At 39.1% G+C, this 26689-nt stretch overlaps 2 protein-coding genes across 8 annotated transcripts in view; one reads left to right on the top strand and one right to left on the bottom strand.

Annotated features, from left to right (window-relative positions):
• PDE8B (phosphodiesterase 8B) overlaps nucleotides 1-6094 on the top strand; it is a 260450-nt gene extending 254356 nt beyond the window's left edge. For all 7 annotated transcript variants that reach the window (XM_082724779.1, XM_082724778.1, XM_082724777.1 and 4 more), the window contains 3 exons: nucleotides 1359-1526; nucleotides 3629-3758; nucleotides 4305-6094. In XM_082724779.1, coding sequence (XP_082580905.1) covers nucleotides 1359-1526; nucleotides 3629-3758; nucleotides 4305-4414 — 408 coding nt within the window. In that variant the 3' untranslated portion in view covers nucleotides 4415-6094. The remainder of the gene's footprint in view (nucleotides 1-1358; nucleotides 1527-3628; nucleotides 3759-4304) is intronic.
• A 2546-nt stretch (nucleotides 6095-8640) lies between these two features.
• WDR41 (WD repeat domain 41) overlaps nucleotides 8641-26689 on the bottom strand; it is a 44209-nt gene continuing 26160 nt past the window's right edge. Inside the window, exons 7-13 of the mRNA XM_082724803.1 lie at nucleotides 24044-24106; nucleotides 19992-20102; nucleotides 13993-14177; nucleotides 13182-13303; nucleotides 12287-12375; nucleotides 11281-11414; nucleotides 8641-8859 (exon numbers count right to left, since the gene is read on the bottom strand). Of these exons, the coding sequence (XP_082580929.1) occupies nucleotides 8707-8859; nucleotides 11281-11414; nucleotides 12287-12375; nucleotides 13182-13303; nucleotides 13993-14177; nucleotides 19992-20102; nucleotides 24044-24106 (857 nt within the window). The 3' untranslated portion in view covers nucleotides 8641-8706. The remainder of the gene's footprint in view (nucleotides 8860-11280; nucleotides 11415-12286; nucleotides 12376-13181; nucleotides 13304-13992; nucleotides 14178-19991; nucleotides 20103-24043; nucleotides 24107-26689) is intronic.

The following is a 26689-nucleotide window of genomic DNA, read 5'->3' as shown; positions in this document are numbered from 1 at the left end:
ACATGCACAGAAGATTCACATCTCTGTTGTTTAAAATGAGCTCAACTGACCTCTGAAACCATGAAGCTGTTCATAGCCCTGTAAAATTAGGAAAGCTTTATGCTCCTTTCCACTGGGCAGAGGCTGCATATGTGGATGGATGATGAATGGTTGTCTTCAAAGTAACGTGATGATCAGTAAGGAGACTGTTCGTGGAGGACCCCTCACATGACCATCCAGATGGAGGGACAGTGTCTCCCTCACCTGTTCTACTTCATCTCCTGGGGTCCCACAGCGTAATGCCAGGGCCCTCTCTTTTCAGGAGACTGACTTATGGGGGTAAGCATCTGGGGAGTCAGGAGGGGGAAATTACACGGAATTTAGAGTTAAGGAAAGTCACCTATCAAAATAAGCTCCCAACTCTGTGTTGAGATCTATTATTTACAACAGTATGTATTGTAAGCAGTATTTTACCAGTGGTAAGAAATAAAAAAAATTTTTTTTCAGAACATAATTCTGTCCATGATGGTTTAATAAATAGATCTAGTCTCAAAATAAAACAAAATCCCTTAAAATGTCATGCAGTTTTTCAGCTTGGCAGAACTCTGGAAATATAATTGTTTTTACACAATCTGATGTCTTTGGAAGCAGAAGATAGCAATCATCCAGGTTTTGTGTAACTGACCTATCATTGCATTTATGTAAGCCTACTCACAGAACTGGCCACTTGGCTCAGGACCCCTGACATCCGTCACTAGGTCTGTAATCCTGCACAACTGGTCTTTCTAAACATGACCGAATACATCCAATCCTGCCCCAGCCCACTTTCATGCTCTTAGTACCCCCCCAACCAAGAATGTACTTGGGTCATGACTTGCCACCATTCAGTCGGAAAAGCAGCCAGGAAAGCACGAGTGGACAGACGCCTTAAGAGAAAAGGGATGGGACACAAAGTCATAGGACAGAGAGGGAGATGGCAGGCATAAGTAGTAGAAATAAATGAAGAAAGGATTGAAGGGTCCTATGTATGTGTTCTTTCCTATCTTTAATGCACTTTTATAAACCTGGCAGTGGTTTCTACACATCCTGATAAAACTGGAAGAAAAGCTCTCCTTTAAAATGCTATACCAAACTACTAAAAACAAAACCAACCGGAGGTAATAGTTACCTCTGGGGAATAGGATGGCAGTGAGGGGATGAGTGGTGACAGGGAGTTTGATGTTTTAAACTGTTTGTCTTGACTAAGTGTATTATATATGGAATTAAGGATGGGAAAACTTGAGTCCCAGGCAGGTCTGAATGGGTCTGCCGACCATCTAATGTCTGGCTACTGTGGTCATAATATCATTTTAACGCTAATATGACCATCTGTCTTCCAGATTGAGGGCAGTGACTGTGAATGCAACCCTACTGGGAAGAACTTTCCTGAAAACCAAATCCTGATCAAGCGTATGATGATAAAGTGTGCTGATGTAGCCAACCCATGTCGCCCCCTGGACCTGTGCATCGAATGGGCTGGGAGGATCTCTGAGGAGTATTTTGCACAGGTACACTGCCTCTCTAGGGAAGCTCCACTTCTCTTCTGGAAATGGCTCCAGGTCATGGAACTCTGGAGATTTTCCAGTTGAGTAGCCATCAATTAATACAGGAATCCTCCCTGGAAAGAAATGGCTCACCCCGGCCTGAAACAGACTTCTGGTTTGACTGATGTGGCTGGCCACTGACCAAAGTCATTCTAGGAGGGGATAAACTGAGCCTCTGGAAGTATTTTTTCATCATCAAAATGTCAGAACCTGAATTTCCACAAACACTGGGCTACCATCTGTTCACTTACCAGGTTATTCTTCTCTCCACTGAGCCCTGTGGGGACACAGAAGTGCAAGATGCACTCCCACACATGGGCAGCTCATAAACAGCAGGGGAGAGGTGTAGACATAGGTCCACACATCGCTAAAAATAGGAAGTATCTCTAAAGGAGGTATGGTAAATGCTATCTGAGTTCAGACAGATACGTTTCCTAGATGATAAAAAAAGAAAAAAAAAGGAGCTTTGAGGGAATTGGTATTAAAGTTGTGTTTTTATTTTTTGAAAAGATTTAGATATATGGAAATAGGAAAGGACTTCGTGGGAGAGAAAGTATCATGTGTAAAATTAGTAAGGAAGAAAAATAGAATTTTTATATAAGAATAGCAATATGTAGTTCACTTTGGCAGTGTGAAGGAGTTGAAGGAACAAAATCCAGAAACAAGTAGACCACAAGATGCTTTTGAAATACAGGCCTACTTCCAGGGAAGAGGACTGTGGTACGTATGTGTGATAGAAAGGAAAACACGCACGCAGCCCCAAGTCCTGCACTGGGGGAGGGCCGGAACGGTGGAGTGTACCATGACGGCAGGATAAAGAATGGTTCATCGTGTCCCAAAGGGCTGGCAGGGAGAGGACAGCCAAGTACTCAGTACGTTAACTGCAGCTTTCAAGGCTGAGAAGAGGAGCTCCAGAAATGGAGAAAAGTAGGGCAGGCAGTCTGATGTTGCCAGAAAAAAGGGGGTTAAGAGTAAAAAATCCGAACTACTCCTTGAACAACAGTGGAGATTTTAAAGATGCCTCATCGATTAATCTGGAATGAGCAAGCTGAGCCAAAAGCTTGTAGGAGGTCATTAATGGGCCTCCCAGGACCCACAGAGGCGGCCTGAAATCCTAGTCCTAATTATTCTCTAAGTACAGGCATGGGAGAGGAACACTTCTAAGTCATTTAATGTAAGTTCCTTGTTCAGCTGTCCTTCTCCCAAAAAGGAATGTACTAATGTTCACAAGCGCTGTGGCCTAAGAATCACAAGTCAGAAACGAGGCCTCTCATGTGCTGGCTTCAGGTTCAGCACACCATCAGGAACATGGGTATCTTAATATTCAGCTCCACACAGGCTGGCCTTACACAAGTAAACATCTACTCTACTGTGCAAAATGCTCAGGCTGACATGCTCCTTGAGAACCGCATGGCCAGTACTCAAACCTGAGCAATCCCAGTTTGCCATTCTTTGGAGTAAAAATAGTGTGCTTCAGCTCAACTGCTGAAATGCTTTTCCTCCAGACAACATCACGATGCTGTGCTGTGTGGTGTAAGGGCTTTATGCGGACTTCCCATTTTGTCAGAACACAGAATTTTAAAAGCACATGTACTGAGTACTCAGAGGTCAAAATTCATTAATAATTCTTACTGCTTCAATGAGGATATTGGTTAAGTGAAACTGGGTTTTTGAACTTCAGGCACGTGACTCCTGGTACAGTTTGGTGACAGTGCCTGGACTCACGCTAAGGCATAAGCACTGCCCCACCATCACTCCTGCACTCACTGTAAATGGTGGTATCACCAGTGTTAGTACTCAGCGCTACTAGTGGGACTGCGGAAGCCGATCTTCAGAAAGGGGTGAAGAGATCAGTGCTTCAGGAGGGGCTCTGGGATAGTACAAGAGACCTGAGTCCCTAGCTCATCAGGCAGTTGACTCACAGGAGCCTCAGGAGCTTACTAACCTAGCGAGGTCTTCATGGTGACAGCTAGAGGAGGACTCATGTTCAGAGCTGTTCTGAGAAATGAGATGCTGTGACAGCTCCTCGTGTGCCCCAGCCCTGTGTGTGCTCTCATTTCTCGTAGACTGATGAAGAGAAGAGACAGGGGCTCCCTGTGGTGATGCCAGTGTTTGACCGGAATACCTGCAGCATCCCCAAATCCCAGATCTCCTTCATTGACTACTTCATAACAGACATGTTTGATGCTTGGGATGGTAAGAGAGTTGGTGTTTTGCCACCCCACAGGAATACTGTGTTCTACTTTATGATGATAACCCTTACTGACACAGGTTGGGCCTAAAGGTATACATGAAATGCTACTTTTGGTTGTGTGTGTGTGGAGATAGCTACCAGCTGTTTGCAGCCAGGTGGGGGGAGGGGGCGCGTAGGCACCTTCTGCATCCCTAGCACCTTGCAGAGAACCTTATGTACAGAAATTTCAGTAGATGTTTGATAATTGCAGCAGTAAGTCTTAACCTCTGGGAAGCAAAGGTTTCCAAAGTTTGCAGGTTTAGCCGTTCCTCAGGGAAACTCTAGAAAGAATACCAACAGCATCTGTGAATCAGAGTAGACTAAATACATTTTGTAATGTTGCTAATAAGTGACTGTATTTAGAAACTAGTGTTAATAACTTACCTTCCCATGCTTGTATGTGCACTAGGGGACCTCTCTTCCACTTCTGAACCCCAATCTATCTCACAGAGCCCTGGCCTTAAATCTGTTCCGGTCACCTAACTTGTGATTCTTTGATGTCCTTGCAGCCTTTGCCCATCTGCCAGCCCTGATGCAACATTTGGCTGATAACTACAAACACTGGAAGACATTAGATGACCTCAAGTGCAAAAGTCTGAGGCTTCCATCTGATAGCTAAAGCCAAGACAGAGAAGGGGACCTCGGGATCTGCGAAGGGCACTGTGAATCAGTCGTGGAAATAAGAGGCATTACTTTCTAGTGAAAAGGACAGGTGTAGGTTAAAGAGTTGGTGTTTAATATTGGACCTTTGAATTATTTAAGTCCCCAAACTGCATTTTTAGAAAGTTACATTCCGTGAAGAGAAAGACATGTTCTTTTGAACACTTAGTGACAGAACAAACACATGGCAAAATCCTTTGTCCTACTGTCATCCTGTGTGTCCTCATGAAACCATGGAGCTCATTTACTATATATAACTAGCAGGACACAGCAGCAAAGACGGTGCCTGTGAGCCCATCTTGCTGGATGACCAAGTAGCTTAGCTAGTGTCTCTTACCATAAAAGTCACCTTCACTGTTTAGCTTGACTATTTTCCTCAAGTGTCTCAGCCTGAAGGATTCATAATACCTAAGGGGAAAAAACTATATAAAAAATGAGCAAAACAACTAGGACCAAATCACTGATAAACTAGTTGGTTTTGTCACCTCTATGGCTAAGCAGTTCCTTTGCTTAATGGTGTGACAAGCAAGGTTGACCACAGCCTTGGCCTGGTGAGTGCCTTCTGTAGACTGGAAGCAGTGGCCTGTGTAGCTGTCTTTCCTAGAAAAGGAATTCATCTTATGATGGGGAGGGACTGACACCTTATTTGGGGGGAATCCAAGAGCTTCCCTTATTTCCAGTTTACAGAGGCAGTCACAAGGCACTAAAGTGAGTATATAAAAGCCATTAAATTTGAATGCCCTTGGATAAACTTTTTTTTTTTAAGAAAATTTATATACATTTGCTGTTAAAAGTTTTTATTAAAGCACTCTAAATTTGGTGGGTGTAAGTCTGGAGTAGCTTATGCAGTGTACCATCTAGACATCTCTTTTTGGGGAGGGATGGGGAAGTTTCAAAGTTCAGATGTTTTTAACCTATCTATATTTGAAACCTTGCCATTTTGCTTTAATGATGTAAAGAAGAAAAGACTGCACGATGTGTAAATAGATTGGAAAATAGGCATAAGGAGAAGCAGTAAATACTATTTTATGCTCTTAATTGTATGCTAAAAGCTTCTAAAGCACAAGTGCATATTTTTATACAGCTCTTTTGAAAACTTTCTGTGATCTACATAAAGTCAGACTTGAGATTTTCCTTTCTCTTTTACCAAACAACCCTTCTCTATGTATTGTAAATATCAGAAACTCAGTAAACAAAATATCTTCATTTTCCTTTTCAAATCCTCTGTATTCCATGCTGCATTTTAATGAGGTATAAACAGAGGCTGAATTAGTGGAGTAGTAGTTATTTTTTTCAAATGAAAATTGGAATGCAGAACACTTGAAACCAGTACATGGAAAGAAAAAAAAAATGACTTATCACTACATAATGTGCCAATGTTTTTTTCTATGTTTTGTACCAAAAAATGAAATCATATATGACAATTCCACGCAGAGAAATGTATCTAAATTATTTTTGTTAGAAAAGCGAATGTGCTTGGTCAGGACAGCAGCTAGCTTTGTGTTGTAATGCTGCACTATGTAAATGTGATGAAAGTGTTTTTGTGAAGTACTTGTAACTAAATTCCTACAGCCATTTTTCATTCCCAACAGCTGTTTTTATTTTATCTCTTTGGCCTAAACTTTTCATTATTTCAAAATTTCGCTTTAGTGTCCTTTATTTCATGAGTCACACACTTTATTTTCAGACACATTAAATTCAGGATGTCAAAATCCCATTTTAAGGAGCTAAATAACTTGCCTAGGCTTCAGAGACTTGCTCGAGACAAGGACAGTCTTTACCTCGCCATGTCGCTCTCAGTTCCATTTGGTAAGTAACATTTATCAGATGTTTGACATTTTCTGTATGAATGTTATAGCTTACTCCTTGTAATGTCAAATTAAAATGTTAAAGGCTTTAAGACTGCCAGGTACCAAAGCTTTAACACAGCTACAGTCTTAATCAGTGTGTAATCCTCTGAATTGCTAACTAAATATTGCATTCTTCCATATAGTCTTTCAGAGGTATAAACTATTATAAATGCCTCTTTATATTTGTTTCCTAAAACGTTCTGTGTTGAACACACCCCCACTAATTAAGAAGTATGCTATCTCATATAGGGAGAAGTCATATTAGACCGACTACTTAACTACAAGTTAGTTAGAAGTTACCTGTACAAGTCATTCTTGTAAAGGTAACAATATTTTATAATTCTAAGTCAGGACTGGTTTGTCTTAGAGGCAAAGAACAAGCCTTAGGCTGAGAAAGGAATGATACAATGCCCCTGAAATTTAGGCTCTTGCTTGTAATTATGTGAAGACAGCTAGAGAAGGAGGTAACAGGATATTTTTAAATAAAAATGACAGGACCCACTACCTGCTGTTACTTGGGGTGCTTCAAGTTCAGCATCTAGCAGCAGTCTACACACAACTACTGAGCAGCCATCACATCTGAGCCCTATTAAAATCTCTCCTCTTTCTGAGTGGGAGGCTTCCCTCCAGAAAGATCAGAGGATTGATGGTGGTACTTACAGTACTAGTTGCTCCCAAAACTCACCTATGGTTTCTGTCACTCCATGGGAACAGATTACTAGCTGAAAATACTAACCCAAAACCTATTAGGAAATACAGCAGCTAACCTGTATAATTCATGGAAGAGGTCTTACACAACTCAAGAAAACAACTTGAAAAACTTAAAAGACCTCATGTAAAATGTCCAAAGAAAAAGTGAGCTAGTAATGGAAGAAGGTCCAGTTATCAAGGAGAATTTTAAAGCCCGAAAATGACTGTGAGATACCTAACTAAAGTGATCAACAACCTGATGCACTAAGAACCAGGGCAAAGGGCTAATTGCAAGGTCTTACCTGCATGGGCCTCAGTTTCCTCATTCCTAACATCAGGGCATCAGACTGGCATAGCAACAATTTATAAAGATTCCATTATGGATGAGTGGGAGGAACAGGTGAACTGGCAGAGAGCGAAGGAGCGGGAGTCCTCCTACATGGTAACAGGACTCTTTGATCAGCACTTTCAGCATAACTCCACAATTAACTCCACTTTCTTTTTTAATTTTTATTCTTTAGTACCAAAGGGGAGAAAATATCTGTTCTAAGGCTGGTGGGGTGATAAAGAGGATTAAGTTGGAGTGGTCCTACAAGTAACTACACAAACGAAGCCTTTCTCAAGTCTTTCGTATTGGAGGAATGGTAAGATCAATCAGGCACTTGCGGCCACACTGACCTGGGAAGCACGGTATCTCTTTACTGCTCTAGCTCTCATTGCAGGCACAAATGAGGGCTGTGTGCTCGTCCAGTCCCACCTAGCTAATAGCCATTCAGCCACTTCACATGGGGGGAGAAAACCACACCCTGGTACGATTCCTATTGACCTGAGTTTGTAGGAATAGTAGCAGGTACACTACAACAAAAGCATTTAAAGAAATTGGCACCACCAATAAAAAAGGTGGAGTTTAACAGTGAGAGACTCAAGTTGCTCACAGAAGGTTCTTACTTAGTTACTAAAGACCAGGAAATCTGTAGGATGTAGGATATATTTATCACAAAGATTCTTAATCCAAGAGGTTCTAAGGAAAATCAAAGAACAAAAAGCTTCTAATGAATGCCACAGTTTTACTGTTCTATTTCCACCTCCCTCACAGGGTCTAGGTTCAGAAGAAGCAGCTCAAACCCAGCACTCACCCCTTGAGCAGCAGCACAAAGCACAGGCTCCTGGAGGTCTCCAGCTGTAAATTCAAGATGTGCGACATCCTATCTGTTGTTCAGTGGATTTCTCATTTTTATCCCAAAATATCTTGTATTTTCTGAAAAGTAGGCTTGTTAAATTTTTAAAACAGGTATAGTTAAAATACTCCTTTTGAGAATAAAGGCAGGTACTTTAAATTTCCCAAGGGTCTAAATATGAAAGTACATGTAACTTTTAAAAAAATTTTCGTGATAAGAATGTAATTAGAGGGAACAAAATTATACTAAATCAAGTGAGTGAGAGGTTCTGAGCACTATAGACCCATTTCCTCAGTGGTTTCAGGTTACTGCTATGTGAAAAGTCAAAAAACGTATAGTGTATTCTTTGGTGAATGTACTAATACCGGAGAAACAACTTGCAACTCTTGATCTGGGGGTTGGGAGTTTGAGCCCCTCACTGAGTGTGGAGATAACTTAAACTCTTTAAAAAAATAAATAATACATTATAAACTTCAGTATTACCCTATATTTGACATTCAAGGTTCACACACAAGTATTCCAAATTCCTTCAACTAGATGTCAAGATATAAGTCACCATTCTCCTCTAATTTTTGAAATAATTTTAAACTGCGCAATCCAGATTCTCTTTCTCCATTTTTCCACAAAATAATGAGATGGTCAGCAGAGCACGTCACTAGTCCATGATCTTCGAAGTATAGAAACATCTGTAAAGAAATGTAAAGCTACTGATTATAGGAATTTCAAAGAGAAAAGGTGAGGCTAACACTAGACTAACAGGTGCTTGTAAGGTGGGTAACTTGTAGACTTACTTGAATCTGAATGTCAAACTCATTTTTCATGAGAAATTGTGTAATGGTCTAGCATTTATCTATATGCTTATATATTTTAATAATCAGAACTATAACAACTATTTTTGTGAAGTACATGAATTCCCACAGCATTTTTCGGTTTTGCTGTAATTCTTCAGGTATTTCAGATTATGTCAGAAGTACAAGGAGAAGTGGACAGCTGGCTACCAGTAAAATGTCTAAATTCCTAATTCGGCAAGATAAACACTGGCTTGAGCTCTCTAATCCATAAGCATTTACAGAATGCCATCTGTATGTTCTGGTCCCTACCAAGAAGAAGGTTCTAGTTCAGTTGTGAAATCACATCATAGTTGAAACAAAGACCATGTAACCAGGGTACTAAAAAATGTAGGATTTGCCACAGAAAGAGAAGACCTAGATGAGTAGATGAGTAACCACTGAAACTGTCAAAACTTCAAAAACCTAAAACTTCCCAACTGAAGGGAAGGTCATACCTGATGAAGAAAAGAAGAATTTAAAAAAAGAGCTAATGAGAAGGCAGCAGAGCTACCTCTGGAGTAGAGAGCAGAGCTTGGCAAAGGCAAGAATGAAACGAAGGAGAGAAACACAATATCGAAGAACAGGATGGGAGTTTTCTCTGAAAGAATTTTGAACAAAACAGGATAAGGCCTCAGCTGATGATCTCTAAGTGAAGAGGGGGAGGAAGGGGAGCAAAATACTACAGGTAACAGGATTGGCTAGAAAGTAAGGGTAAGAACATAAAAGGAATGAGGAAATTCAGGAAGCACCAAAAGGGAGCCAAGATTTTTCTGAAAGAAGCCAGAGATTTAAAAAAAAAAAAAAAAAAAAGCTTTAATGTCAACACTTTAAGGAAAATTCCTCAGGTCTACACTATGGCAAATATGCCACTATGAAGGTTACCCACACCATTTTTTTTTTTTTTTTTCAAAGATAAATATACTTGAGGGAGACTCCCCACTGAGCAGGGAGTCCGATGCAGGGCTCGATCCCAGGAACCTAAGATCATGACCTGAGTTGAAAGCAGATGCTTACCTGACTGAGCCACCCAGGTGCCCTTAAGCCCCGCTATTTAAAAACCTTTAGTGGGGTATCTACTGTTTTAAAAATAAAGCCAAAATTCACCAGCCTTACAGGCAAGGACATTCACAATCTGATGCAAAACTGCTTTCTCAGGCTTTCTCTCCTCCTAATGTCTGTTCACAGAAAACCACTGCTCTGGCCTAGCCAGTCTGCTCCTGCCTCCACGTCAATACAATCTTTGCACTTCTACCACATTCTATTCTCCCCAGTCCCACACTACACAACAGCCACCTAAGCGAAAGCAGAGTTAAGAAGCAGAACAAAAGGAAAGCAACTGGGCTAGTGTTAGAGGGAAGCAAGGATAAACAAGACCCAATACCCAACATTAGGGAACTTGGGGGCACAAGGCTATGTCCACCCTCTGCAACCTTCTAATTCCTAAGCACTCACTGTTTACAATCATCTGGGCCTGCCTGAGCAGCTCAGGGTAACAACTTACTTGGGCTGTGTCCTTCCCTTCTCTAAGATCCAAGAGGGCAAGGATTATCCTACGAATATCTTTGTGAACTCCAGTGTCAAGTCTGCTGCCTAAAATCTAGGAAATGACTGGTAAGTGTGGTGCTGCTCCTAAGCATAAACACACATTCAAATGAAGAGTAGAGTCTGCTGCTCCCTGGCTGTGAACCAGCGGAGAACAATGGAAGACATTCATTACTTAGGGCTCTGCTTATAGATGATTACCAGTTCCGCTCATCTTACCTCGAATGATCTTATTCCCTTCATTAGAGGCAATATTATAAATATTATAGTAAATTTAGTAAATACTAACGTATTTGGATTTCCACAAGTTAAGAGTTGTGTACATATTACAATTCTTAACTAATATTTTCATATATGTACAGCAATAACCAATGACCTAAGACTTAGGAAAACTAACAAAATACGATCCTTCAAAAGAAGGATAAAAACAGTGCTCTGTTCCAGTCTGCAAGGCTTTAACTCTACATATATAATGCAACCCTCCATGCACCCTCTACTACTGTTAGTTATTCAACATGATTCACGCTGTCCGATTCTCAGCTATCTCCATCTCCTAAATAATTGTGGTTAAGCCCATTTTTAGAAGGAACACATTCCTTGCTTCCTCACATCATGTCTTAATTGCACATGCTATAACCTATCCATGTTTGGACTGAGCAAAAACATACTAAGAAAAAAAAAACCAGGTCTTTATATGAATGCCCTAAACCTTTATATGCCTATTAAAAATAGTACCTCCACGGATGAGGAGTGTCCAATCAAATCTCCAATAAGCTCCAATGAACATGGAGGGGCATTTTCTTGTTGCTTTTTAACAGGTTGGCTGGCTTGTTTGTTCACTCTTCCAAATCCCCACATGTTAAAAAAACCTAGAAAAACAATCATTTCAATCACTTCCAAAATCACTGTGCTCTTTACTTCAAATATAATCTCAGAAAAACAGAAAACTTAAATGCAAAGATGTTCTGTACTTAGTTTAGTCAAGGGCTAAGGCAATGGTATGAAACACTAAGCTAGGGTTTTTGTAAATCTGTTACTTCGTTTCATCTTAACTACCAGGTTTGCTGCTCATTTCTTTTATTGGCCCCACCTACCCACTGGTGAAGGTGTAGTAACATGACAAAAATGCACTGGGAATCAAAATCTCCTCTCTCAAAGAGGAGAGCAGTAAAAGGCCTGCATGTCAGTGTCCAAAAAAAGAAGTCACAACACAGATCTATCAACGAAAGGTAGATGAACAGCAATGTGTGTCCAAAACAGTATCCCAGCACTTAACCTGACCAGAAGAAACTCCAGAGGTACCAGCACCTGAGTTCTTACACAAAGGTTGCTAATGAGCCAGTATTTTGTTTTTCAAACCAAACACCTGCAGGTCAAGAGCTTGTGAGATTATGATACAAACACAAAAGTGTTTTTTTTCCCATAAACTGAGTTTGATATCAATGCTTCCAGGCTGAAAGAACACTTAATTTGATATCTGATGGTACAAAGCCTCCTTGCCTATCAAGCATTATGATAGACAATGAATAATTACTTTAATGGGCCATATGTTCAGAAATGAGAGTTTCCCTGAGAACAATAAAATACTAGTTGACTTGAAGAAAAACAGGCAGTTCTGCATTAAAGCAATATTAAGATATGAATCCGAGATCCCGATTAGCATAAGCATCACAGTGTACAAGACTCCTGTGCTGCACATAATCGCCATCCCTCTGCCTTTCATATAAGAAAAGACACGCACCTGTTGGGACAGGTTCAGCGGCAAGCTGCTGTTTTTCTCTTAACTCCCAAATGCGTACACTGCCATCTTCTGAGCATGAGATTAACTGCCTGTCAAAACAGAAAATGTGTGATAAAAAGAGAATGCATCATGGAGGGCCAGTGCTACATTTGCGGTGAAAAATCAGTGGAGCTCTCAGCTGCTTTTCTCCAGCTCTCGGCAGGAGCTGATAAAAATCCCAATTTAACATGACTTCACAATGCAAAGTAAAAGCACTCTTTGGGAGGGGCAGCCGTTATACTGTTAAACTGGCTCAAATGATAAATACCTCATCCCATTTTGTAAAACACAGAGTGTGTATTACACTTGCACAATATCCTGATCCGTCCCCCCTTTCCCACCTCTTACTCTAGCTCTTGTCAGGGTAGCTCTCACACTAAAAGTATCCTGCATAGAAATAGTATTTCCTTCCTGTGACTTCATCGCTAGAAACGCAGCAGCCAAATTTATAGTGACAGGAAAGCCCTCGCTTAGTAGCCTCACACTACAAGATGACCATTTCTTTCTGGCCATGGACAACTACAACGAAAAGATGATTTTATGGAAAATCTAACAAGAAAAATGAGCACACAGCACCCAAAAGTCTTTGTCTTTTTAAATAAATACCAAATTTTAATGTTATCTCTCCTTATAACAAAACTCCATGTAATTCATTTGAACCCTGCTTCTTGTAAATGTTGTAACACACTGCCGCAAACTCTTCTGTTAGAGACAGCCATGGTTATTCTCCATATCCAAAAAAATTTACCAGATCAAACCAGGGGCCAGATAAGCTTTGCCACTGGAGAAATTACCTTGGAGGCACTGGGAAATGTGAGTTTCTTTCATCTGTTATAGAGCAGATGGGAATGTGTACCTGTTCGGAAGTTTGGCAATATGCAGGACGTTAGAGTCATGGGCGCTTTTCTGGCAAGCAATCACACGCTTCATTTGAAGGTTATACACATATAAACCCCTTCCAACTGCAGCAAATACATTCTGGTGGGGAGGGAAAGTTGAGAAATGGGCATAAAATTAGTACTTGCCACTACACAGCAGAACAGATTTCCAGCCCGACTATGACATCAGAAAGCCATGTTACCTTCCCTATTCCTAGCTTTTAGTCCTAACTACCGTACTGCCCCCTGAAGTGCAAAGGAAAGCTCAGGGCAGTTGAAAGGCAGGAGGACACAACCACCAGCACAGAAGTTCTGCATGTTACATGCCTGAGCATCACCTTCCCTCACTGAACTATGACACAGAGAGAGCAGCTATGGCTGCAGAATGGCCCTACTGCGGAAGCTGCTGAAGTACCACTGCAGCTGTCATGCACATAACACACTATCCCTACGACAGTACTTAGCTTCTTTTTGCCTGGACAACATGAGTAAAATTACCTGCACTCCACATCTTAAGCATCCAAGAGACCTATAAAGGACACAAGGAAGTGTATGCTATAGGGACACTATCGTCTTAAGAGCCTCTGAAGGATTTGCAAAAACATTTTTCCAAGTGTATTATTAGAAATACCTTTTTACTAAAACAACTTCAACCTTACGAAGGTCCTTTCACCAATATTTATGTTATTACGACAGCCTCACAACATCTCATTACATCTCATTAAGGTGAGGAGAGCAAGTACTATTGCCAATTCCCTTCCCTTCCCTCCCCCCGCCTTTTTTTCTTACCTCTTCATCCCATGTGAAATGATGAATAGAAATGTCATTTGGTTTTTGGCAGAGTTTTATTTCTTGCTGGGTGTCCAGTTGTGGAGGTGGGTCCCAGAAGTTGCATTCACAGGCCTGCACAGACCAGTCCAGGATATCCCAGACGATCATTTCTCCAACATGGGAGCCAGTTACAAAACTCACATCTAGGCAGAGTTCATTTTTGCCTCATTAGTTATCATTTTACAGAGGTTAAAGGTAAAAAAAGGAATGGACTACCTACTAGTAATGCTCTATAAAACAACATTTAGAAGAGTGAAATACCTAGAAGCCAAACAGATATATATAACAGAACAGCAAGAAAGAGACTCAAGTCTACTTAGTTTTTTAGTATGTGACAACAGCATTTTAATTCAGTGAGGAAAGAAATGCCTCACACTGGATTATCTGGTTAACTAACTGAAGACTAGAAATAAAAGAACCTTACCTTGGATCGTGTACTGTTTAGAAAATGGACCTTTCTCTGGTGTCTCTCTTTTCCTGTCACAGTATTACCATACTCACACTGGTGACACCGGATGTGTGCTGGCTTTTCCCACACCAAGCCATTCTGTGACTCTAGCTGAGCGTCCTACAATTTAACTCATTCTGACACTCTACCTGGAGGTAGCATCACATGCCAGCTGCAAGTCCAGGTTGGTACCTGTGCTTCTGACCAATCAGCTCTAAGTCAGAGGTTCTCACAGCACCAGAGCACCTCACAGACCTCAGGAAAACAGTTTCCTGTTTGCCATGAAAGGATACGATAAAGGACAGAGATGAACATCCAGAAGGAGATCTGTAGGACAAGGTGTGTGGGGAGGGCTAGAGGCCTGTGGAGCTTCCCTGTCTCTTCCATGTTCTCTCCAAGTCTGCGGCTCTCCCAGCACCTCCGCGTGGGGGGCGGTCTGGAAGCTCTCCAAACCTCACACTCCTGGGAATTTTATGGAGGCTTCCTCAGGTAGGCATGATCAATTATTAACTCCATTTCCAGCCCCTCTCTGGAGAAGGAGGGTGGAGCTAAAAATTCCAAGTTTCTAATCAGCATGTGGGTCTTTCTGATGACCAGCCCCCATCCAGAAGCCCACTAAGAAATAATGGTCTCATTACAACCAAAGACAATCCTACCACCCAGAAAATTCCAAGAGATTTAGGAGCTCCTATGTCAAGAAATATTAGACCAAATATTAGAACAAAAGATGCTCCTTGTGCTCTTATCACTTAAGAAATTATGGGGGTTTTAGGAGCTCTGTGCCAGGAACTGGGAGCAGAGACCAATGTATTTTTTCTATTATTTTACATATGCCAAGGTAAATTTCAAATATATTAGAACATTAAAGGTGCTTAAAAGAGGGGCACCTGGATGGCTCACTAAGTTAAGTGTTTGACTATTGGTTTCAAGCTCAGGTCATGGTCTCATGGTTGTGAGCTGAGTCTCCTTCCCCTGATCACTCAAGTGTATGCACTCGCTTTCTCTCTAAAATAAGTAAAATCTTTTTAAAAAGATGCTTAGGGCTGCCTGGGTGGCTCAGTGGTTTAAGCCTCTGCCTTCAGCTCAGGTCATGATCTCAAAGTCCTGGGATCGAGTCCCACATCGGGCTCTCTGCTAGGCAGGGAGCCTGCTTCCTCCTCTCTCTCTCTATACTTGTGATCTCTTCCTGTTAAATAAATAAAATCTTAAAAAAAAAAAAAAGATGCTTAAAGGATTGAAAAAATAAAGGTAAATGCTTTTATAAATGAGCAGTGCTAAAAAGCTCTATAAAAGGCAGGGTGGGGAAAGATTTATGTGTAAATATCTGCTCAGCAAAAAAAAAAAAAAAAAATCATATTTAAATGACAAAAGGATGGAAACACTTGCAACTCAGATGTCAAAGTGGGTCTGTTATACTTGATACATAAGGAGCTCCTAGAAACCACTAAAAATAAGACAAATACTCCAGGAGAGAAATGGGGAAAAGACCTGAATAGGCAAAACAAAAAATACAAATGGTCAGTAATGATGTGAAAAGTTACTCAATTTCCTTAAAATCTAAAAGCAGTAAGATACTACTTATTGATGTGAAAACTGGAAAAGATTAAAAAAAAAAAAAAAAAAAACAGGAAAATACCCAATGCTGGCAGTAGCATAGGAAATCAACACACTTCGGGCCTACTAATGTCCTAGTACAAACTGCTATCGTCCTTTCAAGTTTGTTGATATGCATCAAAACCTTAAAAAAAAAAAATGTAAACCCATTGATCCAACAATTCTACTTCTAGGAATTTATCCTTAGGAAAGTAGATAAAAGATATATATGACAAGGTTATTATACATATTATTAAAAATATGAAGATAAGTATCTAAATATCCAGTTGGGGACTGAATAAATAAGACATCTACAAAATAAAAATAGTAATGCTATTATTAAAAATTGAGTTGTTTCTATTGCTTTAGAAATATACCCAAAACATAGTATGACAAAACAACAAGCCATGTGTGTATATATCTACATATGCACAGAAAAATGTCTAGAAGGATATGGATGACCAGTGCTTAATTCTATAGCATGGGACAATTTTTACATTCTTCATGTTTCTGTTTTCTCATTTTCCTACTATGAGTATGTATTACTTGTATAATAACAAGTTTTTATAACCTTAAAATAAAATTAGCCAACTAAGAAACCTTATAAATTATATATGTAATAGAAAATGGACAACTGGGGTGCCCGGGTAGCTCAGTCAGTTGACCAGCTGCCTTTGGCTTAGGTCATGATCCCGGAGTCCTGGGATGGAGCCCTGCATCCAGCATCCTGCTTGGGAGGGAGTCTGCTTCTCCCTCTGCCTGTTGCTCCCCGTGCTTATGTTCTCTCTCTCTCTATCTCAAATAAATAAAAATCTTTAAAAAAAGAAAAAAAAAAGAGACAACTGTCGACACTAAAAATTATCTTAAATTAATTTATTTTAATCCTACATATTTAGGTAAGGTAGAATAGAACAATACAATGTGAGTCTAAAAACCCAAGTTCTAATTGTGCCTCTATTACTAGCCCCTGGTCCTCAAAAAATCACTTAACTTTTTCTATCTTCGATTTCTTATGCATTAAATGAGGATGAGTGTAAAAATCCAATAACAAATGTGTAGCTATTTTAAGAAAGCATCTAATGTTATCTTTGAGTTCCCAGGATTACTCTGAGTCCCCAGTATTATTCCATAATGATGGTATTAAGACATCCAGTTATTTGTAATGTAAGAAATCAAAGATGAGTTAATTATGATTTCATTATTCCATTTATCAAATGAACCATGACATAAATATCTAATTACTAGATGAACAATCTCTTAGAAATAAAAAAATTACCAACAATCATACATGTAAACATTATTTTGTCTTGGTTCCAAGTCCAATTTCTATGTTTGTTAACAGACTACAGAATTTGCTATGTGAAGAAACAAGTGCACTTCTCATCTGTGCAGAGAAGTAAGTTTCTAATTTTATTAGTGGGACAGTTAAAGTAGTACTACTCTTTCCATGACCTTCCTTTCCATCCCTTTCCCTCCTCTTTCCAATTTCATTCAAACTATAAAAGAACCAGAAAAGTAAAGGAGTGAAGATTCTTGACACTAATTCCGCATGTGTCATTTTAACAGTTAACTTAACCCCAAGACCACTGAGCTGCCTGCTCTGACTTAATCCTCCCAAATGTCTGTGATTCATCTATGCGTTAGAAATAAAGTATTTGTGCCCAGTTGGAATTTTTCACCTAAAACAAAATACTGGTATTCAGCTAAGTTAGTGTAATTTATCACTGTGTAATATATATTCCCAAAGAGGTCACTCAAAATGTTTCACACAAAACCACCTCAATGATATATATGGATGGATTTTCATCCAATGTAAGTATCAAAAGTCACTTAGTATGAAATCTTACTCTTGTAATTGTCTATCCTTCCCTCACAAGTACTAATGATTTGTGATTACCATACCATGGTATCAAAACAAGAAAAGGAATAAAATGAAGAAGCACCAGAGCCTTTTGCTAGAAGGCATAAACAAAGTTATCCTGTATGTCTGTGTTAGAAAACCTTCTGCTCACACACTCAGATATCTCTGGCCAACCTGTTATTCATTATCCACATTTGTGGCAATTCTGTCCTACCATTCTAAGGTTGCCCGGGCACCTCAATGAAAAAGTACTTCCCCTGTGAAGTACAAACCCAGTAACTATCCACATCCTCCATGATAACTGTGGGGAAAAGACACAGGGCTGAGAATGGAGCTGGGAATTACACAACAGAACCGTATCAGGATCACTGAAATCTGCAGTACAGCAAACATGCCTACATACAAAATACGACTGTCATAATATCATTTTCAAATTCTAACAGACTCTTTGTCCATATATGATTCCTCAATACGCTTCTGGCTTTTTTTTTTTTTTTTTTGTAGTGTAATTTTATGGTCAGGGAGTTAATAAAGTAGAAAGTACTAAGGGTTTCCTGTAATTTTCATTACCAATTTTTTGATTCTGGATTTCCATTTTCCTTCCCTTAAGAAGTTGCAATGAAATACCTAAAGAACACTTTCTTGTTTAAACTGTCACAAGCTTCTTTGCATATCACGCAGCAAAAGAAATGTCACAAGGTTAGGGCCTTCTGAGTAACCTCCCATCACCTTCACTGAGGAACCCTGCGGGACCAATGGTACCGAAGCTCCATCACTAAACAACTAGGCCTGACCAGTGTAATGGGCCAGGGCACTGCTGTGCTTTGGTTAGCAGCTCCAGGGCCTTGGAACTAAGGGCTCAGTGTCAGAGAGTCCCCAAGTAAGAGCTTGTCTTTTGTGCTGCCCACCATGGCAAAAGAAAGTCAGAGCCGCCAGAGAAAAATAAATGGGTGCTCCCAACATGTTAACTTCTATCACCACAGACAACCTAGTCTTTCGAAAGCCTTGCAGCTGGGTTGTATAAGAAGATGGCTATCAGGGAAGAGGACTTTGCAGCTGGAAAGGGCATTCTCACACATATATCTGAAAAGGTGATTCAGTGGCAGGAAAATGAAGACTGCATTTGGTGCTATCTGTATTCACCTTTGTTTTTCCTTCATGCTTATTATACAAAGTATCACTCAAAAAGAGCCAACCCAGGGCTCAGGTCAGGGAGGGCCGTCCAGTCCTCCCACTATATCATATTCACAGCATCCGCACAGTTTCTTTCACAGTTTCCTTCAGACTGTCATCAAACGAAAGCCACCCAGGACTCCTCTCCTATGAACGTGGAGTGCAGATCCCCCAGCAGAGATCTGATGATACAGAGGGGTCACTATATCTGAAAGTCAGCCAACTGAATGCCAGGACTGGGTCTGCAATCCTACCCTGCCATTGGATAAGAGAGTCACCTCACAGGAGATGATGATTAATATCACTATGACTCCAAATAAGATGTCTGGAAAGTCAAATCACACAACTACCAGGAAGGGCAAATATGACCCAACTTCTGCAGACCTTTCCTTTATCTTGGTGGTATTCTCTGGCAGTCTTCAATCATGATTCCACCCCGCTTGAACCTGCTCCTTCTGCTCTAAGTGTGTATCTTGCTATATGATACTGTACTGTGTGGTCTATAGAAGAAAAACTAACCAGAACCATTTGCCAAAAATGCTGAAATGCTCCTAAGTGTTAGTATTTATAGCCCACGACACTCATCCCACAGCTACCACATAGCACCTGAGATAATCATGCTCCCTCCGTCATCTTTTTTCTCTGCCTCATTCTATTTTTCTTATTCTTATCTCTTAGAAGTACCAATCTATGAAACTTGGATCAGTTCCACTGGCTTAAACCTCAGAATTATTAGACTGCTGATCCTTATTAGTGTAAAGCATTATTTAAATGATGGTAATTACATAATCATAAAATAAAACAAGACTAAAGTTCAGAACAGGTTCTGTTAACAAGTGCAAAATTTTACAGAAAATAAACAGGTACACACTATAAGCTTACCATTGACATTAACCATTGAGAGAATATTATCCTGGTGATCAAGGAGGCGCTTAATTTCAAGAATATCCCATTCTACTGATTCTTCTGTGGGTGCTACCAGCCGGAAAATTACTAAATGAAAATAAAGATACAATTTTATTAAAATGGTCAAAGAAGATGATAGAATACTATTTCTGCTCAAAAAGTTAACACCTCATTAAGTGATAAAGATCTAAAATATTGAAAAACCCATGGCACCTGGGTGGCTCAGTCACTGAGCATCTGCCTTCGGCTCAGGTCATGATCCCAGGGTCCTGGGACTAAGCCCCACATCAGGCTCCCTGCTCATCGGGAAGCCTGCTTCTCCCTCTCCTACTCCCTCTGCTTATGTTCCCTCTTTCTCTGTCAAATAAATAAAATCTTTTTAAAAATAGTAATAAAATAAAATACTGAAAAACCCATCTCCAAAAAAAGCCTTACTCATACTAGAGTGTATCTTTCAAATGACTGAGATGTTCGAGATGATTTACTAAAATCCCAAGTGAGTGTGTCTTTACAATTGTTCCTTTATTAAAACTCTTCTAAGCCCAGAAGTTTCCATTCTATCTAGAGCTTCAGTGCAAGTCTGGCTACCCTGCCTCCATCTCTCCTTGGCCAGTGACTGGTCCATCTACAACCTAGAATCATCTTCATCATCAGCTTTCTCTACTCATGTTCTCAGGTCAGTAAGCACTGCTACAAAAGAAACTACAAATTCATGTTTAACTTCAATTCAGCAAAGACTTCAGCAGCTATTAATTTTTTAACATTTTCTTGATACTCAGGCATACACTACTGAATTATAAATTCTCTGAAAATGTGCCTCCTATTTTTGTGTGTCACAGATGTTCAATGTGTTCCTTTAATATACTTTTGACAATAATAGATGTTCAGTGTGTTGCTTTACTCATTATCTGACTTTAACAAATAGTTTTATTTAAACTTGTATAGATCCTAACTTTAATACAGAAAACCCAAAAATCAAATCAACAGGAGTGATTCTATCAACATTTACTAAACATTTATTATGTTCCAGCAACTTAGACATCAAGTGTGAAAAAGGCCCAGTCACTGCACTAAAATACGGTCTAGAGTGGGAGTGAGACTTATAAACAAGCTTATGATCAATGTATTCAGTGCTGTAAATAAGTCACTGCCCCAAGTGCTATGGATGCTCACTGGTTAGGAAGACTGATATCTGAGAAGTGGGTAGGTCTCAGAAGTCATGTCCTTTCCAAGTGGTGGCTAATTACTAATGTCTGTCTTCTTTCTCACATTCCTCTCTGGAAAACAGATCATACCACATTTCTTTCTATGTCTCTGGACAATATGTGACCAACTGACAAATCTCTAGCCAAGAGATTTTATCCTGACAGCCATTCACATTCAAACTGTCTTTCAGTAAATACACGCTCACTTGGGATTTAGGTCTTTCAGTAAATACAAAGGGAACGCTTCTTGATACCTACCAAAGTTGTGTAAAAATTCTACTTATAGTTGGAATACTACCAAATCACCTTGAGATTGGGACTGTGGAATAATGAACAATGTACTATTTGATCAAACTAACAGAAATAATAACCTGAAATACTGACAAGAAAAGGAAACATACCCAAGTATGTTCCTACAAACTACCAACTCCTAAATATAATGTCAAACACTTCAGACAAGTATTCAAAGGGTCATCTCTGTAATAAGTTCAAGGAAATAAAACAAATATAAATTAGATCCAAAGACAAAAGGGAAGCAATAGTCAATTCTAAAAAATGGTTAAGAAAAAAAATAGCCTGGTCTTCTAAACCAAGATGAAGTCTCTGAGCTGACAGCCTTGCTTAGCTAGCAAAGCCTCAAAATCACTGACACACACAGGGAACTCAGAAAATTTATTTCCTACTGAAGGGGCTCCTGGGTGGCTCATTCAGTTAAGCATCTAACTCTTGGTTTCAGCTCAGGTTATGGTCTCAAGGTTTTGAGACAGAGCCCTGGTTGATTCTCTCCCGCTCCCTTCCTCTCTGCCCCTCCCCCTCACTCCTGCATACACATAATAGTAAACAAATAAAATCTTAAATAAAAAAAATAAAGAAATTATATTTCCTGTTGAAAGGAGCATGTCCTCACACGGAAAAAAGAAATTGATATGGAACATTTAAACCCAAGAACATGGGCACAAATTGGGTCTTAGAAATAAAAAAGATAATCTATTTATGATAATCTATTTTTATGAAATAAAAAATATAATCTACCTTAGAAATAAAAAAGAGAATGAAATTTATTTTTATTGTATTTTTTACTTATTTATCTATTTATTTTTAAGTAGGCTCCATACCCATCTTGGAGCTCAATGCAGGGCTTGAACTCATGGCCCTTTATTTTTATGTAAGGAAAAATAGCATTATCTTTTATGCTAAAACTAACAAAATGCAGAACCTTATTTTTAAGATTTCATATTTTTTACAACTTATTTTCTGAATAAAACCTATTCTTTGCTGAGATCATGTTGTTCAGACTTTTTTGTTAAAAAACAATTTTACAAAATGAGGGTGGTAAATGATAGTTTTCTTGTTCTTGCTTCTAATGTTTTTACTAAGCAAAATACTTTTGTACTAGTTAGAAATTTAAGAGTGTAGAAATGACCGCTGTAGGCAACAGGAGCCACTGAAGGCTTTAATCAAGGGATCAGCCTGCCTTTAGAGAGATTCTCTCCGGCACCTTCTGGAAAATATATCTGAGCAGCCCTAAACTAGAGGAGGACAAGGCACTGGAGAAGTACTACAGCAGAGGAGAGGAAAGAAGGCAGGTTAGGAGACTAGCAAAACAGAACAGGCAAGAGGGGAAAGGAGAGCCTGAACAGAGCAGCAGTAGTGAAACCTAAAGAAGAGGATCAAAATAGTTAGAGCAGCAGGTCCTCAGAGTATGCCCGCCAGCCAACAAACTCAGCAGCACCAAAACACGTGTCAGATGCAGAAGCTCAGGCCCCACTCCAGACCTGTTCTTAGCAGGCACTCCAGGTCATTTTAATGCACAGTAAAATCTGAGAACCACTGAGTTAGGCAGTAAAATCAGCAAAACTCAAAGTGATTGGCTGGCTACAGGAGGAGAAAGGCAGAGAAAAGCTATGCAGGTTTCCCGCACCATCAAAAATGTAGGAAAACTGCATTTCTGCAAGGAAAAAAAAATACTAAACAGAGTTATAGTATCTTTTGAAACTTATTGTATGGAAAGAAAGGATAAGCATAGGGTCTGGAAAATTACTTCTCTGACATGATGACGCAAGGACAGGTCAGTTGAAAAAAGAGCAGGTTGGCTGCAACATCAAATGCCCTCTGGGATACATTAGAAAAATCTTGTAGAAAATAAGCAGCCTTTAAGCAGCCTGCTTACTCTATCACTTCTCGGCACCCCAATTCCATTCAAAAGGCAGTGGGCACAAAAGGCTTTTCTTACTGTGGGCTCCTGGCACTAAAAAGAGCCAATAGTCAACAGTTAAGTGGCCTTCAAACAGCAGATTTATAATCAATTAATACATTTACAGAATTCCTCTTGCCAATCTCCCTCCCTCTGCTCTGAAGGTCCCCTACTACTCTGAAGGAAATGGTATAATTCCTCCTAAGAAAATGGGCCCCACTGGCTTCCTGAGGCAAAAATGTGATAGTGGCTGCTTCAGTAAATTCCCACAAAGAACATCCTCCAACCATCCAACTCAAGCATGGGATAGCTGTTTTATGTAGTTAAAATGTTTGCTAAATATATGGCTGTAGATCAACTACAGAGAGGACTATGGAATGTAAGTAGCCTTCTGTGGCATCAGACATAGGGTTACCCCGCCCCTACTTGACAAGGTTAGATCAAGCACAGAACAAAAACTGACCTAACGTCTTGGAAATGTCTCCTTCTCCACATCACTTCAACAATGAAACCAGGCCAACACTGGGGCAGGGGGAGATGTCCCCTAAATTAAATACTTGTCTTTCCAAAATAGGTATACAAGTTTAGTTTTAATTTTTTTAAAAAATTACATAAAGAGTCCTACTCACTCAGTTCTTTCCCAACTGCTGCCACAACACAATTCTTAGGTATTTCAATCAAAGCACTGATCCCTTAAAAAATATATAAAACAAAGGTCCAATTATTTTCTTCAAGAATGACATAAAAAATGAAAACATTCTAAGATTCATGTCAGTCACTTCCCAGAAAGGGGATGGAAACAATAGAGCTTACACAGTCTGCTACACCACACGTCCGTGCTTACCTACACATGGAAAATGATCCTTCAAAACGTATGTCAGACCTACAGAAGACACTGATAGTATTACTAAGGGCAGAATATGCTCTTTGAATATTTTTACCATTGTGGTCAACATTTTTACCAGGGATCCCTTAAGATAATCACCGGTATCACTCACAAGATGGGTAGCTCAAATAAGATGTAAAGCTGGCATTTTCCTCAATGTAAATTTAAAAAGCCTGAGCAGTTTCCCTGGCAGTAAATTAATTAAGTCACAATAATCAACAGCTAAGAATATGGCCTTTAAATAGCATGTTCCTAATCAATTAGTACATTCACAAAATTCCTTGTATTACTGTAAAAGTAAGAGTTTTGAGTATTTTTTTATAGTTGAATCATGAAAAGATCTTAGGGTAAGACATTAAAGACATTAAAATTATTACTTTGTCAGCAAGAATTAAAGAATTATATTAGATTCAGAACCACTTTGAGTTAGTAAAAAAACCTTTTAATTAAAGTTAATTTTCCATTATGAAATATATGTAATTTATACCTATATACACATATACACACACACAAATATATATGTGATTTATAATATACACAAATTTGAAAATATTCTACTCATTTGCTTTAACTTACCACCCATCAAAAAACTAGCACTTTTGAGATATGGGGAGTATTTCTAACCTAAATCTTTTCTTCATGTAGGGTTGTTTTGATAGTACACTTTGTATTTTTCCATGTTCAAGGAGGATGAGGGGATAGTGGAGGAAGAGACAGGGGGAGCAGTGGTACAAACCAAAAAAGTGGAGAAGACAGGAGAGCAGAGGAAGAGGTGTAAGAGGAGAATTCTAGATGCAGAAAACAGCTTGTTTAAACAATGTCACAGGAGCAAAACGTACAGCACAAGGAATATAGTCAGTGGTATTATATTAACACTGTACAGTGGCTGTACAAATGATAGTAGCTACACTTGTGGTGAGAACAGTGTAACATATAATTGTTGAATCACTATGCTATTCACCTGAAACTAATGTAACATTATGTCAATTATACTAAAATAAAAAAAAATTTTTTATCAAACAATGAAAACACTGGAAACTCAGCAATCTAGAAATAGCAACTTAATACACAAATCACAGAACACACTGCTTTTGAAAGACAAAAGATATCGTGTGCTCTAGGTTCTTTCCATTGCATTGTACTAGGACTACCTTTGCTTATTTCCAAATACAAAGTAACTGCCCACAGAAGCCCTACTAGCCTAAAATCAAGCAAGGCTTATGAAAGGAGCTTCCTGAGCTAAAGATCTAAAAGCATTGCTAATTCAATGGCATCCTGTAATGTGGAAAACCCAAATCACAAAAAGCTCACTGTTGGTACCCTATGGTCTACTCAAACATTTCTAAAAGATTTTCTCAAAGGATTCCACTATCTCTTGAGACTGATAAATAGGGCAATACTGTGATTACTTAGCAGTTCTCAAAAATAACTTGCAAAAGACAGGGAGACTACAATAATAGATGGTTCCTTACACTAACATACAAAACATTCTTGTTAGCCCTGACTTCAGTATTTCACAACATAGTTAATAATAATTTTCATGGAGTAAAATTCACAGGTAGCCACAGGCTAGTGTAAGAAACACAAAGGAAAATATACATGTAAATAAAGAGATATAACTCATGAGAATAGGAAATAAAAAAATACAATCTAGATACCACCAACATTAGGAGGCATCAAACATTCAATGGAAAGGTAAAATTGTAAATCCTAGAATGGTATTTGATTTAGTTTTGCTAAGACATCTTATTAGTTTTGTGCTATTTTATAGTATCTGTGAAAATGAGTTAGTTCCAAATGTGAACTGTAAATACAATTCACAGGGCTCCTGCTACCTTTAAAACTTCAATATGCTTAATAATGTTCTTTCTACAGTGTCCATGGGAAACGTAGTTAACAGTGTTATCACATGACTTCAAAGTTATTACTCAAATTTACTCATTTGCACTTAAGTATTTTTACTCTGGAGAGTTTTTAGTTTTATTTCTTAAGATCCTTGGTATCAGAAGTCAAAAATGATTTTCTTGAGTTTGGTTAAAACCAAATATCACTGAAATTCTGAGAAAACAGAATTTCATTAGTAAGTTTGCAGAATGTATGAACTTTAGAGCAAAACCAATTGTAAAATGAAATTATCCTTTGGAATCTATTCAAAGTCCATTAACCTCACAAATAAAGAAGGAAATGCTATTAAAAAGGCAAAAGGGTTTAATTCCACCTGTCAATGTGCTCATCAAACTCAGTTTAGGAACAGAGCCCAAGAGCATATATGAAAAGGTTTTCCTTGATCACTTTTGAGAAATGCTGTTAGAATAGGTGAACACGTAAGGAGGGCATGTATTGCATGAAGCACTGGGTGTGGTGCATAAACAGTGAATTCTGTAGTAAC

Source organism: Mustela nivalis (assembly GCF_964662115.1).
Source record: "Mustela nivalis genome assembly, chromosome: 3".
In the NCBI taxonomy this organism is placed as follows: domain Eukaryota; kingdom Metazoa; phylum Chordata; class Mammalia; order Carnivora; family Mustelidae; genus Mustela; species Mustela nivalis.
Note: the sequence above shows the minus strand (reverse complement) of the source record. Positions and strands in the feature narration are given on the sequence as shown.